General features: G+C 35.9%; 1 protein-coding gene across 1 annotated transcript in view; it reads left to right on the top strand.

Annotated features, from left to right (window-relative positions):
• ARL15 (ADP-ribosylation factor-like 15) overlaps positions 1 to 14,274 on the top strand; it is a 211,901-nt gene extending 197,627 nt beyond the window's left edge. The window contains exon 5 of the mRNA XM_010005336.1: positions 14,122 to 14,274. Coding sequence (XP_010003638.1) covers positions 14,122 to 14,274 — 153 coding nt within the window. The remainder of the gene's footprint in view (positions 1 to 14,121) is intronic.
• Positions 14,275 to 15,334: the final 1,060 nt, after the last annotated feature.

Raw genomic sequence — 15,334 nt, 5'->3', positions numbered from 1 at the left:
TTGTATATATTGTTCAGTTTGCACAGGTGTATGATTGCAAATGAACTTGAGTCTAACTATGCACATGTATGTGCTGACATGAAATTGTAACACCATCGAATTTTTTTCTTCCTGTTTAGTCACACTGAATGTGTACATACCTCCATGGATTTAGACTGGTAATAAGTAGATGAACTGTCCATGAAAAAAAGAAATAATAAAAATTACCTAATCAAGTTTTTTTACTTCATAGCCTGTCAAGATGTTGTGGGTGCTTAATAAGGTGAAACAATATTGGATATGATATTAGCAAGACATTGTATTTCTCCTTTTGCTTTGGTTGGGCATTTTTGTTCAGTTCAGTTAATGATAATGTCACTTTGCCTTTTTATATGACACAAATTGAGATGTTCTTCTTGTAGACTGATGTGTACTTGATAGCTAGAGTACAATCCTGTATCTTTCTGATGGTATTGAATGCAGCATGAGTAGATTGCATAACTGATAACTTACTGTCATCTCTGAATGTTAGTATTGAAAAGAAGGCAGAGAATGATAAGCTGCATGTCGTTCAGGGTGATTGTGCACAAACACAAATGGTGTTTTATATTGGGTTATCTGTCTGCTACTGCCATGCTTTAAAATGTCATCCAGTGAAGAAGGAAAAGCCAACAACTTAGCTGATCAGTCATATACTGTGTGTAATGAAAAGCAGCTTCCTGCTTACCCTTTAGGTTAGGAGATTCATTGTGCAAAATAAATGACCGAGTGTATTTATAGAAATAGGGATTGGCTTATGTATTACTTCTGAGGGTACAGGCCAGATTAGTAGAAAAATATAACTGAATATAGTTTCACTGCCTTTTTATCTTCATCTACTGTATCCATAAATACAGACAAGGATAAAAGAGAAGGAACTTAGTGTTTTAACTAGCACTTGGAGTAAAATTCACAAAATTCACATACGTTAACCTTTAATAAAAAATGAAATATACAAAACCTGCTAGAAGTGTTATGGTGTTGCATGTGTTTTGTGTAAAATAAGCAGAACTGCTATCTCCCCTCACCCCAAAACCAGCTGAAGATCCAGTCAGACCACCAGCGAGAGTATTTTTAGTAGGATCATATTGTACTTTTTTGTCCTGCATGTCTTTAATCTAAACCCAGTGGTTTGCATTGATACCTTATTTTTACTAATAAATCCTGTTAATAATTTTTAACTCTTACCAAGAGAACAATGAACCATTCTTTGTTTCCTGAGACAAATGTCATTGTTTCACCTTGATTTTTCTGAGCATCATCCACTTCTCAGTATATGTTGCTTCTGTTTGCAGATTTATACGGTGTCATTTCTGCTTTGATAAATTAGAATTCTTTAGAAGCAGAATATTTTATTGCTTGTAAGCCAACTAAAGCCATTTTATGTGGTTGCTCTCTTCATACATCTCTCTACTTCTCCTCTCCGATTCCAGCTTCACTGCCTGTGGTTTGACTGACATGATTATGACACTGTCCTTTCTATTAATCTGTCTACAGCTGGGCTTATAAAACAGCATGGCTGGTGGCACTCTTCACTGGATTTTGAGTAAAGTAATGTAAAATGTGCAAATAATTCTTTATTCAAAGCCTGAGAATTTGATTCTTTTCTAAAGCAGTTTTGCAGAAGGCAGCATAGTATCTTTTCCAACTTTTCTGAATAAATTTATAAAACACTCTATTTGTGTTGATTTATTTTAAACAAAAAAAAACAACAAACAAAACACTATTCTTAGTGCTTCATCTTGCAATGAAGTAATTTATTTTTTGAGAAGACAATGGGGAATGTTCCATAAGGAAGGTTTCAATTTTAGCTGTTACCAAGTAGACATTTTTGGTCATTAAAGCATCTAATCATTATTAGCAATGTTCCATTAGTATGCTGATTCCTTATAAACCTACAAGAACCATTTTCCTGTTATGGATGGAAATGAAATGTTTCTTAGCAAATTCTAGTCCATTCACTAACCCTGCCATGGTCTATCTTCCCATATTTATAGGACCATGCTAAGCATTACCCAGGGAGATTGTTGATGCTGCATCCCTGGAGGTTTTTAAGGCCAGATTGGACGAGGTTTTGCGCAACCTGATCTGGTAGGGGTCCCTGCTCATGGCAGGGGGGTTGGAACTTGATGATCTTTAAGGTCCCTTCCAACCGTAATGATTCTGTGATTCTATGATTCAAATCTAAAATGTTACTGAAGAACGTATTTTTCACTTTGGGGTTTGTTTAATATATACTCAACACCATGACCTTCTTGAAATAGTTTCTTTATTTTCTTTAAAATCTGAACCACTGTAAAATTAAAAACTTAGTCCCTGAGCTGGAGATTGAGGAATAGTCAGCGGCCTATTGCTAGGTATCCCTGTCTTATGCCACCCACTGCCTAAAAGGCATAACAAAATAATAATACTAAATCTAACTGGAAGTGTCAAGTGTAAAACCACAACATGGTGCTGCTTTCAGACTATAGCAATTCAGATTTATTTTTGTGTGCGTGTGCTTATAGGTATTTGTTGGCTTATTGTCCTTGTAGTATTTTGGAGCTGCACAGGCTGTGGTGGAATTACACTAGATCCTGTACAGTGTCTTTGGCATAGAAATGGCAGAGTAGTTTAATCATATTAAACCTTGAAGTTACTGCCCTACAAATGACTGTTTGTTCTTGATGAGTTTCTCATTCAAGTAACCCTTGACCTTATAAAATACTAAACTCATACTGAAACCTCTACTTTATAATGCCAGATTTTTTTCCCCATTTTCAGTTTACACAGTTAACTTGTATCAAGTTTTAAAATAATGCTTTAAAAAAATCAATTTCATGATGAATGCATCTAGTCAAACAAGCCATTTAAACAGCTTCTTACTCGCGTGTAGCAGACCGTTTTACAAGTAACTGAGAGTTTTACAAGCCTGTGTTTCAGACAGCATAATTGGTTGTTTCTTATATGTGAGTTTGGGACTTAAACTCATTAACTTCAATATACAAAACCTTTCCTGGCCAGGTATGGAATACTTAGTTAAGGTCTTTTTAGCTGTAGTCATATTTCTTGATAGTTCATTATCAAGAAGTGGTAAAGTGGTGCAAATTTCAAGTATGTTCTCAAAAAGCTAGTGATACGTATTATAACCTTTTAGCTTGTCGCTAGTAGCCAGCAAACTATGGGGATTTCTACTGTAAAGAAAACTCAATTAGTAATTGCAAATATGCAGAATTAAGACTTATCTTGAGCAGTAAAACCCCAAAATTCAAAGAGGTGATTATACCTTCATCAGACCACCATTTTGAATAAATAGGTTACTCTCTGAGTGGAGAGTGCTTAGAAAAACCTGTTGCATTATGATATTTTAGTCTTATTATATTAATCTTCTCTTCCTCTTAAAAATTTAATATCAGCTGTATATTTGCTATATATAATTTTCTTTACAGTGAGCTTACATCAGGCGTAATGGTAGGATCTGTTGGTAAAACTGCAAGGCAGATTCAGAGGTAGAGGGGAAGGAGCTGCCTGTCATCTTGCAGAAGCCAAGTTTCCCTTTCTGCTGGAATCAAATACCTACTTTTGTTTTTCATTCATACAGTCATCATTAGGATCGAGACATCACCAGGACATAATCTTCCTGCCTTCAAGTGCTTTTCTTCAGAAATAATCAGGCTTTTCAGTGACACTGTAAAGGCACTGCACAGTCGTAGCTGTACATAGGCAAGACTTAATTCACTTAATCAAATTAACAATAGCTTTATTACAGATCCTGTTTTAAGCATCTTCAATATTATCAGTAGCCCTCCGTCAAGGAGGCCATACATTTTATAGCTGCTGTCTGTCTGCCCTAGAATTTGGGCATTCTTTGGAGAGGAGTGTGTTTTCTTTAGGTATGGATTTTTTATGTAAAGGTTTGTATCCTGCCTGAGATATCTGTGTATCTTTCTTCTTTTATGTATATAAAACTCTTGATCCACTGCCTATTATTTCATCTTTTTCCTTGAAGTGAGCATCAGGATAATGTAGGGCAAGTGGTATCTTGATGTGGTAAGTGAAAAATATTCATTACTCTTTGTTTGTCCATTCCCATGGGACCTTTTTATTCAAAGACTTCTCAGGCAGATAGAGCTCCCTGCTGCAACCTACAGTAATGGAAGGATTAACATTGTAGTTTCAAAAAAGATATTGTAGCCTATTACCTTTAAGTTTAAAAGTCAAAACAACCATACAGTTTCTTCAGCATCTCATTGTATTCACACGTCTCAAAATCTTGGTCATCCCTGACTTTTCCAGCATCATAGCTGCAAGCTTCTGCATTAGTTCATTAATATGCCTTCCCAGTACTGTAAATAGTTCAGTTACCTGGCCTAAAACATCCTCTCTCAGTGTAAAGTGCTTCTTTTTTTCCTTATCTGTGAGTGCTCATGCATATTAGAGGTAGTGGCAAATTGATTTTGCACATGAGGAGTTCTGTATACTGCTCTGTACAGGACTGTGCATAATTTGAGCTGTGTAAATTTTTTTCTTGGTGTTTTATGAAGGAATCTGGAAGCTCTGATGGTTCTTGCTCAAGCAAAGTTCTGTCACAGAGCCTGAAGGGCTTCTGCCGTATCTCGAGATGGAGAGTTACTAAACACGAAGAAACAAGACATCAGTCTGGAGCTGCTTGCAGTACTAGTTTAAAGGAGTGGCTTGCCATGAGTTTGGAAGCATTGACACTGGCACTTCCAGAGGCCCAGACATAGAAAACCCAAAGCATAGATTTGCTTCCTCTAACTGAAGGGCAAGGAGGAAATACTCAGAAACAGCTCCTGCAGAAATCCCTGGCATTCTGGCAGCCAGGAGCTGAAGCTGTCAGTGATAGAGCCTCTGGGAGCACTTTTTGCTTCAGAAGTATTAGATGTTAAATTTAAAAATATATATATACACAGTTTCTACTTTCAAAACAGAAATGGTTAATTGCAGTTAGTACTTTGCTTCAGTTGCCTGTGTGTGAACTTTGCAGAACTAATAATATGCATCAGCAAAGAACCCGAAGGGAGGCTGAAGCCATACTACATTTATACACTCTGCTCTGTACCTTGTACAGAACAAGTGAAGTGGGCACAACTACTGTCTCATCTTCAGAGCGTGAGAGAACACATCCTGTAGAACCACAGCTACTGCTGAATAAATGACTTTTCCTTTGTGCTCATACTGGCTGTTGGCTTGGAATGGTTCCAGCAGTGTAAATGTGGGGAACCAACCACAAAGCCCTTAGAAATCCTGTTCTTTGCGACTGATAAAAGGATACAAGTCCATACAGTGTTTTGGTGCTTTGTGGACGTGGGCATGGTATACAGATGTTATTTGTTCAAGTGCTCAATTTGTATACGTGTTCAGGCAAATGCAGATGAATCATCACATATGCACCTCTCCAGAAAATATTGTTTAACTGTTATCTGAATAGAAAATATGCCATTTGCAGAAAGGGATGTCATAATGAGGATTGATCTTTGTGGACTTCTCATTATTCTAAAGGTTATTTTGACATTCAGCTTCACAGGTAAACTTTTTTCCTTTTTTTTTTTTCTTCTGAGTGGGGGTGTTAAAACTCAGCAGTTGTGTACCTGTGTCTCATATTTTGTTATTCATTGAAACCGCAATCTGTAGTTGAAGCTAGCATATTTTGCTGCTGAAATCAGCAGTCTGTTGTTAGTATTATACTCTGAAGTAAAGCATTAATATCTGCAATCTATTTTAAAAAAAAAAAAAAGCTGTGAAAACTCTTCAACTCTGAAGAATATCTGCTTAAAGGTCATGAATTTTGAGTTTCTACTAGTTGTCTATATTCCTAAAGTTATTTAACCGAATATGTAACGTAAAACAAACCTGAGTGAAAGAAGGTAGAGTGGAGATGAGTGGTTGCATAGTAAAAGCTTTTAATAGGTGTCTTGTAAAATTATCTTTGGATATGCTCCCTTTTTTAACAGTTTAGGGCAAGGATAGTTTTGGTTTTTTTTAAATTATTGTAAGTTTAAATTGCTCTTAAATTCAATCCACTTGGTGTATCTTAAGAATATTTGGATATGCTAGGAAAACACTTCTATAGAAAGTTGTCCTTATATGCAGTAAATTGGCATTTTTGTGTCTCTGTGGTATGGGGGGGTGGGCACAGGCAGGGAGTGTGATTTTAGATGTCTTCCAAATAGCTGACTTTGACCAGGGCTTATTTTCAGCATTACTCTTCAGGATTTTATATTCTAACACTTCAACTGTAAGTATGTAGTTGTCAGTATCTGTTGCAGCCCTAAGTACTTCAGAAGATGCAATGTGTAAGAGAGGAAGCAATAGGAGCAGTAACATAAAGCTTTAGTTGTAGGTTTGTTATAATAAATCTGATGTCTGATTTCCACTTCTGATTATTTCTTTATCCTAAGATAAGGAATTAAAGGTTTAGATAGTAAAGGAAAATATATTGTTGTCTTTTCATTGCACAGATTTTTGTACTATGCCTCCTTCTCTGTTCTTGTTTCACTTGTTAGTCAAGACGGGATACTGTTTTGCTCACTCTGGGGTTGGATATTGTGAGCCCTTGTCTGGTTTGTTCAACCCAGCACTGGTGAATCTTCATCTGGAAGACTGTTTTTTTCTCTATATAGATATGCTGCTGCTGTTCTCATGTTTTCTCTATGTCTTCCACTTTTAGGAAAAACACATGCTTATAGAAAGAGAACATACTGAGTGATTGAGACATTAAAGGTATAGGTGTATGTTTTTGGCAGCTACCCTACTCTTACTACTTCTTCTGAAAAAATTAACAGAATGTAATCAAAGGAATCTAACACACTGTATTACATTTTTGTGTGGTAAAAGCTTGCAAGAAAGAGCTGATAGATGCAAGCAGCTCCTCAAAGCCTATCTTTGCTTCCACCCATGTACATGCAAATCTCAGTAGTACTTTTGAACCCTCAACAATATTCTGTCCTTACTCTCAGCCATCTTACTTGCCTCAAAGCCATTACAACATTACCAAATCTATCTGTATAAAAAATACTTACCCATTAAAAAAATCTTCCACTCTCTCAGTCCTGGTGGTTGATGCAATATTGTATATTTCACAGTAAACATCCCTCTGCATTCATCTTCCAGCTCTCAAGCTCACTCCTCTTTTCCTTGTCTCACACTTGTATTTGCCAGTTCTGTGTGATCTCTGTTGGAACAGTGTGTCTGTGCTGATTTGCCAGGCATCCTATTTCTTCATTCAAAACAGTTAGGATTCTTATTTAAAATGCATTTTTTTCAGCAATCAGTTACAATCTGAAAAGTAAAATGTCTTGTGGCCACTGGATATAACATGGATGGGAAAGTGTATCTGTTCCACAAAGCACTGTATAAATTATTTTGTGGAATATGTGTAGAAGTGACTGTATTTCTTGTTGTAAAGATTTATGAGTCAAAAATACTGCCCAGGTCTAGAACTAAGTAAAAAGCTCAGTTAGCAGTGTTTTGTGAAAAGCAGAATTTTAAAAAAAAAATAAATAAATAAATTGGAAAGCTGTACAAAACAGAAATACTAATTTGTAAAACATTCACTGCTGTCTGTGAGGAGTTGTACAAAAAGGCTTCTGGTATTTTTGAAATCTCATCTGGAGAAATTCCTTACCCTGCTATCACACAGAAATGCTGAAGAAGACAGTCTTGGATTTTCATCTAGTGTTACTTCAGCAGCTCGTATTTTTAAAATAATTTTCAAAAAAAGCAATTTGGTTACAAAATTCTGAATGTCAGAAGAGGTACTTAATTGATTCCTTGCAAATTCTTATATTGCACATACAGACTATTCAATAGGACACAGAAGTCAGCTGGCAGTGAAATATTTAGCTTCAAAAAACTAGAATTAAAAAGTTTTCTAAGACTGATAGTGTTGTTTAACCTCAAATGACAATCCTGGGGATAACTTTGTGCATAGGTTGCTCCAGACCACAGCATATCACTGTCCCTTGCCATCAGCTGACACACTTCCATTCACCTTCATGTTGCCTAAGAGGTATTTCGTGTGGAGTCAATAAATATGAGGTATAACAGTGTTTTAGGGGGAGTGCTTATGACACATAGGTGCATTTCATGGGTCCCTCTAGACACGGATGAGATCACTGTTATGAAGAAGCATTTGAGCAGGCACACATGAAGTATCTTTTCAGGAGGATATGAAGTGTCTCTGTAGGAAGAATAAACATTATGCAACTTCTGATGACAGTTTTGCACTTTAGAGCAGCTATTCTGGTCAGACAAGAGGACCATTTTAGCCAAGTGATAGTGTCAGATAAAGAGATTTCTTGCAGACGTTTAGGGAAGAGCATGAAAGTGTTAAGTCCCATACAGCAGTGGATTGAGCTAGTTGATTTAAGATGAAGTGGCTACTGATCCATTCTACCCACTCTTATAAATCATTATACTCAGAACAGGATCAGCAGAAAAGCATGTGTAGCAGCTCAAGAGGCTGTGCAGTTTGCAGTCCAGCACAGTAACATAAACTAGAGTGGATTTCAATTTAGTTTTTAGCATCAGTGGTGATTTAAGCAATGGGTTCCACTCTATGGTTAGTAGGTCACCATTTGCGGTTTCTATTTAATTTGACAGAATTTCCTTTCTTTTGTTTTCTCTTTTCTTTTTTTAGACATTACTTATTTTACCTCTAATACCATCCTTTTCCTTATTGCAACAGTTGAAAGCTTTTTTTATTTCTTTTAAAGTCTTCTGTAGCAATATAAATATACTCTGAGCCTCTAATTACAGTATTTTTTTCTATGCCACCTGCAAACATTTTACCTTTTTAGCTGCTCAGTTCATTTTCTTTAAGTTATTCATTTTATGTAGTTTCCCTTTTTAAAACTTAATGCTATGTGATGGACTTTGGGCTGTTTCTCTTCTCCAAAGATACTGAATTTTTGCACCCTTTGGTCACTGTTACAGGCAGCTTGTCTGTTGTTTATGGTCTCAGTGATCAGAATTGCCTCTCTGTAAAGCATCTTCTAAAGAGTTGCTCCAAAAGGCAGATTTTTATGATGTCTGAAAATGTGATCTCAGCATCACAGCTGAATGAAACTTTCACCATGTGACTATAGGGAACCCCAGTCTCCCATTATAAAGACTGCATTCCTTGTCCTTGTAGACATTTGGGATAGATGAGTAAACCATTTCTTGTTGTTAATACACGGATTCAGCAAATTAGGTAATTTTAGTTTAATTCATACCTCCACTAGTCACCCTCTTGCAGTAGTACTTGCTTAATCCTATAAAAGTATTTGAAAAAATTAGACTGACGGGGCACTGACATGCCTGTGAAACCCTAGATTGGATAAAACATACATGTTGTTACTTTTTGTTTTGTTTTTTGTAAAATTGTTCAGTAAAACAGCAATGGGTGAAAGTATATTTTATCCATTAAATTCTCAAAATACAACCTGATAATGTAAATGGCTACTGAATTTTGTATTCTTTTACAACAGATTAACCAAAGTCAGTTGAAAACCTTTTTGTGTTAATTAAATTTGTTAACAAAATTTTGAATTAAAATGAAAAATAATACTGTCAATCAGCTTTTTTTCATGTTGAGTAGCAGACAGAAATTACTCTGTAATCATATATTATGGTATCTAAATTTTCTTATACATTGTATGTTCATGTGTGTTGTGAACTGGCTCAATGAGGTTCAATAACAGAACATATAAAAGCTTTCAGCAAAGCCTGGTTACTCAGCTTATGTATATCAACTTAGTAACATCAGTTCCAAACTACTGTACTAATTTGCACCAGCTGAGGTTCTGGGCACCAATCCTTTTATTGTGTCTTGACTCTTCTAGCACGTAGGTTAAGCAACATTTGATAACCATATGCTTAGTGCATTGTGCCAGTAGAATAGGACTTAGAAGGTGGAGTGTGGGAAGAGTGGGAATAATTGCAAACATGTATTGTTAGATTGTATTGACTTCAGATTGTGGCATAAATGCAATGTGAGTTTCTCTATAAAACAAGGCACTCATGTGACTCAAGACATACAGTGAGATCATGTAGGATAGTAGTAAAGACTTAAAGCTGTATGGATTTAATCAATTGTGTTTACTTCCAAGGTTGTATCTTAAAAATCTAGCAAACCCAAAGTAAACATTTAAAAATGCAAAGCCAGTATGTAAATGCATATCTAATGTGTCACACATCTGAAGCATGTTTGAGTCTTTATGTTTTGCTTGGGCATCCATGAACAGGCAGAAAGCTTTTCCGCAATATGCAAAAGGGGAAGACAAAATAACTTCTCCTAGGACCTCACCCCTTTTGTAGTAGTGCAATTGAAGGGGACTGTAAAATAGTTACTGCTGATTTTCTAATGCAAGAACGACCTAAGTGAGTGAGCATTCAGAGAATTTCAGCTTCCTTTGGCTATTTTGGTGGCTAATGTGCATCCTCTTAGGAAATATGGCAGGGAATGAGTGAGAATGATGGTCGTTGGGGCAGAAAGCAACTAGAGAAAAGAAAGTGGATGGAGAGCTAGGAGCATTCCAGTGGAAGACTGTATAAAGAATGTTGGATATCTGATTGTGTTGGTCTATTTTGATGTAGTTGTTTCATCTCCTGCATGTAGAAGGACTTTTACACTTTTTAAATGTAAAAAAAATTACTTGCTTTTAGAACCGAATGGCATCATCTGAGTTAAAAGGGGAGAAGTTATAGTAAATTGGAAAGTATTTGTGTCAGCAAACTTTCTGGAAGTTTTGGAGTTGTAGAGCCTGCTTGCAAATCCTGGGCTTTAGCAAACATTGTGGTGTGAAGTTTAAATGGGGAATATAGTACACCAGAGTGTCCCTTGGGTTGTGGAAAATCACTTTTATGTTACTTCTGGTTTAGTTATTTATTATTTGTAAGTGAATTAGTATTCTTTTTCTATATTTGGATTAGACACAAATCATCTATCAAATAATTTTTTTCTCTATAGGTATGAACAAAATAGTAGTTACTTATTGAACACAGTGGTGCTTTCGTGCTGTTATCAAAACTTCCCATTTCAAAATCCACTGCTGAACTGTTGCTTTAATTTCTGCATTCATCTGCTGCTCATTGATGTGGATACTCTGAACTGTTCCATAGGTGTGGAAAATTATGACAGCACATTTCTGATTTTGTTATATTTTTAGTACACACCTAGAAAGAGGAAAAACAATATTAATCAACATGCAAGTGAATTATTTATCTGCAAAATTTGTTCAGCTAAATCAGCTGTTGCTGTTTTACTTCTGAAATAGAAATTCTATCTTGGTGTCAGCAGTTAGTGAAACACAGATATAGTTATTGTGTTTTTCTTGGCTGGAGGTTACCTTGGTAAGCATGTCATATTTGCCCACAAACACTCAAGCCTCAGTGCTGGTCTGCTTACTGCCAGAATTTCTTTCTTTATGTATGTGCTTCTAGATATTTAATGCTTTTAAACCCAAGTACTGTCCTTACAATGTAATGACGTTTCCCTAATAATTTTTTCATATGGTATAGCCCTAATTCAAGAGGCTGTGTAAAAGAGATAAGACAGACTTCAGTGAGCTCAAGGGGCTGATGGCAATAATCTTCCAGTAGAGGGGGTGTGGTGGACATCCTCTGGGTTGTGGGTCTGAAACATCTCAAATTACTCAGCCATATTTGTCAGCTTAACACTAGCAGGCTACTCTGTCAGTTAGCTGCACTGGCACCTTGCTTTGTTATGCTTCTGTGCAGCGTTTACTTCCTCTCCGTGTTTAGCAGTCAAGCAGTCTTTTGCTGAAACAGGCAAGAGAGCTTTCCTGCCGTGCTTCTCCAGTACTCTGACCCCTGCCGTTGATTCAGTATGTTAATGGGGGTAAATTCAGTTTGGTATCACTTCACCTACTGGAGATCTTGCAGTGTATCTCTTACAGAAATTAGTATTTAGGTTTTAATCACATACAAGCCCGCTAATATCAGATACTAATATGACACTGAGCAATGCTAAAAGGTTGTTGTGCTGGTAATAAAATACTGGTTGTTCATGTTTCTTTCAAATAGCATATTTTCTGGTTTTTATATTTTGGGTTTTTTTGAGAAGTAAATGTCAGTTACCAAGCTTTATTTTCAAATATCTGCATGTTGCTGTGTATACAATTCTGCTTTGCTGGAAAAAGATTTTAAAATATTTCACCTGTGTCTTAGCTGGGGAAGCGGAAGTTCCCATATCCACTATTTTTTTCCTGTTTTTTCCTTTTTAAAAAATAAGAAACCCTTGTCATGGCTGATTTCTGATTTATGTGAGTTGATACAACTACAGTCAGTTTCTTATATTACAATACATTATTAGATAAACAAACTGTTATAAAGATACTACAAGAGCTGAATAGAGATGTTGCAGCTTGTTTGGGCTTTTGAAGGCTCGTTCTTTCTTTCTTTCTTTCTTTCTTTCTTTCTTTCTTTCTTTCTTTCTTTCTTTCTTTCTTTCTTTCTTTCTTTCTTTCTTTCTTTCTTTCTTTCTTTCTTTCTTTCTTTCTTTCTTTCTTTCTTTCTTTCTTTCTTTCTTTCTTTCTTTCTTTCTTTCTTTCTTTCTTTCTTTCTTTCTTTCTTTCTTTCTTTCTTTCTTTCTTTCTTTCTTTCTTTCTTTCTTTCTTTCTTTCTTTCTTTCTTTCTTCCTTCCTTCCTTCCTTCCTTCCTTCCTTCCTTCCTTCCTTCCTTCCTTCCTTCCTTCCTTCCTTCCTTCCTTCCTTCCTTCCTTCCTTCCTTCCTTCCTTCCCTTTCTTCCTTTCTTTCTTCCTTTCTTCCTTTCTTTCCTCTTTACCTATTGTTGTGCATGTTTGTGGTGCAGTCTTTCATTGAAGAAAATTAAGAATATTTGGTGAAAATTACAAGGGCAAGAATGTGCAAACTAACTCAGGACTAAATATTTCTGTTGGTATGTTGACAATGGCAAGTAGTGATGGATATGATTTGGGATGTAGAATCTTAAGTGTCTTTTAACAAGTCACACAGGAGGAGTAGGCTTTTGGATCAAATAGTATTGGATCAAATAGTATCAGACTAAACTTTTGAAGAGAACGGTAATCTGTGGACAAAAATATCTTGCAGGCTGCTGTCTTCTCCTAAGAGGCATCAAAAATATGCTTTGATATTGTACTTGCCATTTTGAAAAGTGATTGGAGTATACTACTAAATGCATTTTTTTCTTTCTCATTCATGCTGTGGGTCTGTGATTCTGCCTGGACAGTTGATGTAATTAGTGTCAGCGATGACTGGTCTGTCCAAGAAACTGCATCTATCTCAGTTATTTTCTCAACGTTTATTATTACCTTTGAACTTGCAATTCTAGATTACATCATATTCTTATACCTCCTTGCTTCACAGTTGCTGCAGAAGTAAAAATAGAATTAGTATAATTAAAAAGATGACTTCTTTATTAGGTATTGTTAGTAAGCAGCTGAAGTCTGCCAGAACACGCTGGATTTTGAACTAAGATGGTTGTAGAAGACCATTATGTCACATTAGTATGCTAGTCTTTTGTGTTTAATTTTAGAAAAAAGTAACTGATTTTGGAATTTATTTATTTTTTACTAATGTTCTTGAGATTAATAACAAACCCTCTGCTATAGCACATCTTTGACTGAAATGTTTTGGAGTTGTACATTTTTGACAATTCATTTGTGTAATTAAGAGTAGTAGCCTGGTCACAAATTCTGCAGCTTTGTTGCTTATCAGTGAAAGCCTGATTAAACATACAGATTTAACATTAAAGTAAAATATAACCTAAAATTTCTTAGTAACTTTTGCTGTTTTGCTTATGGTTTTGAACACTTCTTTCATGTGCTTTGCTCTTTGCCTTAAGTCGGTATAATTCTTTCCCAGACCTCCCAGGCTGTTAAATGTATGGGTAGACTGGTAGCTTCCAAGCAGGTCACTCACCCCTAAAGAAAACACTTTCAGGTCATGTCATATAACCTGTATTATAAGAACAGCTGTGGGTAAGATTCTAAAAATGAGTATCCTGGTCTTTTTTACAGGGTTTTTTTTTGATGGTTTGGTTTGGGTTTTTTAGATGAGAAACAAAGAGTTGTCATTTTGATATTAATACATTGTTTTGTTTTTCTGCCTTAACAGATAAAAAAATATTTTGAACTTGAGCCACTTGCACGTGGAAAGCGCTGGATTCTTAAACCCTGCTCCTTGGATGATATGGAGGCCGTAAAAGACAGCTTCTCACTTCTAATAAACTTGCTAGAAGAGAGAGACTTCGAACCTTCAAGAATGTGAAACACAAGAGAGAAGAGTGGTTCTCCAGGCATCGCTGTACCTGCACATTCTGCTCACAGCTTAATTGTGGCATGGTATCAAGGCTGTGCTGTGATATGTTGTTCATACACAGCTAATGCAGAATGTCCTGTTGTTGAAATAAAAGTTCTGTGAATCAGGTACATGACTATTTCAAGTAAAGTTGTCTAAAATACTGAAATAGGGAGATCCTCTTTGTTTACCACTGTTTCTCCACACTGCATGTTGCTTTCTTGCATTGTGATCATCCTTGATAGAAAATTCTACACGCACAGAAATAACATAGTTGGTAAAGGAGGACTACTTCTTTTTGCTACTTTGATTTTCTAAAAGTAACTAATATCTTTAGGATTTGTGAGACTAAATTGTATTAGATTGTTTACTGACCCTGCATTCTGGAAAGCACAGCCACTGACAACCTTAATAGCATACCTTAAAGACAGGCAGTTTCAAGTTAATCCAAAGGTTAGTCCTGAAGTTTTAGTAAGTGAAAACACAGTTGATAAGTTAGTTGATTTCTCTTCTAAAGTCACTGCATAATCTTGTTGAAGACAGAACCATTATTTTCCTAGAAGTTTCCTGAAAACAAACAGATGGATGCGGAAAAAGAGGTGACATAAACAGGTGGTCTAAGTAGCAATATTTTAAGGAAATATACAAAAATTGGATAAAGTAATAATTTTCATTGAAAGTAGATTTTCCATAAGAGAAGTGAAACAAATTGCTGTTAATTCAGCTGTGGAGCCTTTCTTACTGGTTAGAGGTGTGACTGATTTTTAAAAAGGATTGCTTCCTTTATCACTCATTCATAGACTACTACTATTACTGTCACATTGCCAAGTCATCTATACCATAATTAAGGCCTTTGCAGTGTTTGCACTGTAAGTTCCTCTTTCCAAGGGATTTTAACTTATTTCAGGCTTCTTCTAAACTATATGTTACTTAGAAGACAGAAAGTATTCATTGGAAACAACATTTGTAATACATTTGGAAAAATCCCATTTGTTTCCAGTAACAAACACAGTGCATATTTCCTCTTTCC

Source organism: Chaetura pelagica, unplaced genomic scaffold, assembly GCF_000747805.2.
Source record: "Chaetura pelagica isolate M959 unplaced genomic scaffold, ChaPel_1.0 scaffold37, whole genome shotgun sequence".
In the NCBI taxonomy this organism is placed as follows: domain Eukaryota; kingdom Metazoa; phylum Chordata; class Aves; order Apodiformes; family Apodidae; genus Chaetura; species Chaetura pelagica.
This window is presented reverse-complemented; position numbering and strand designations above follow the sequence as displayed.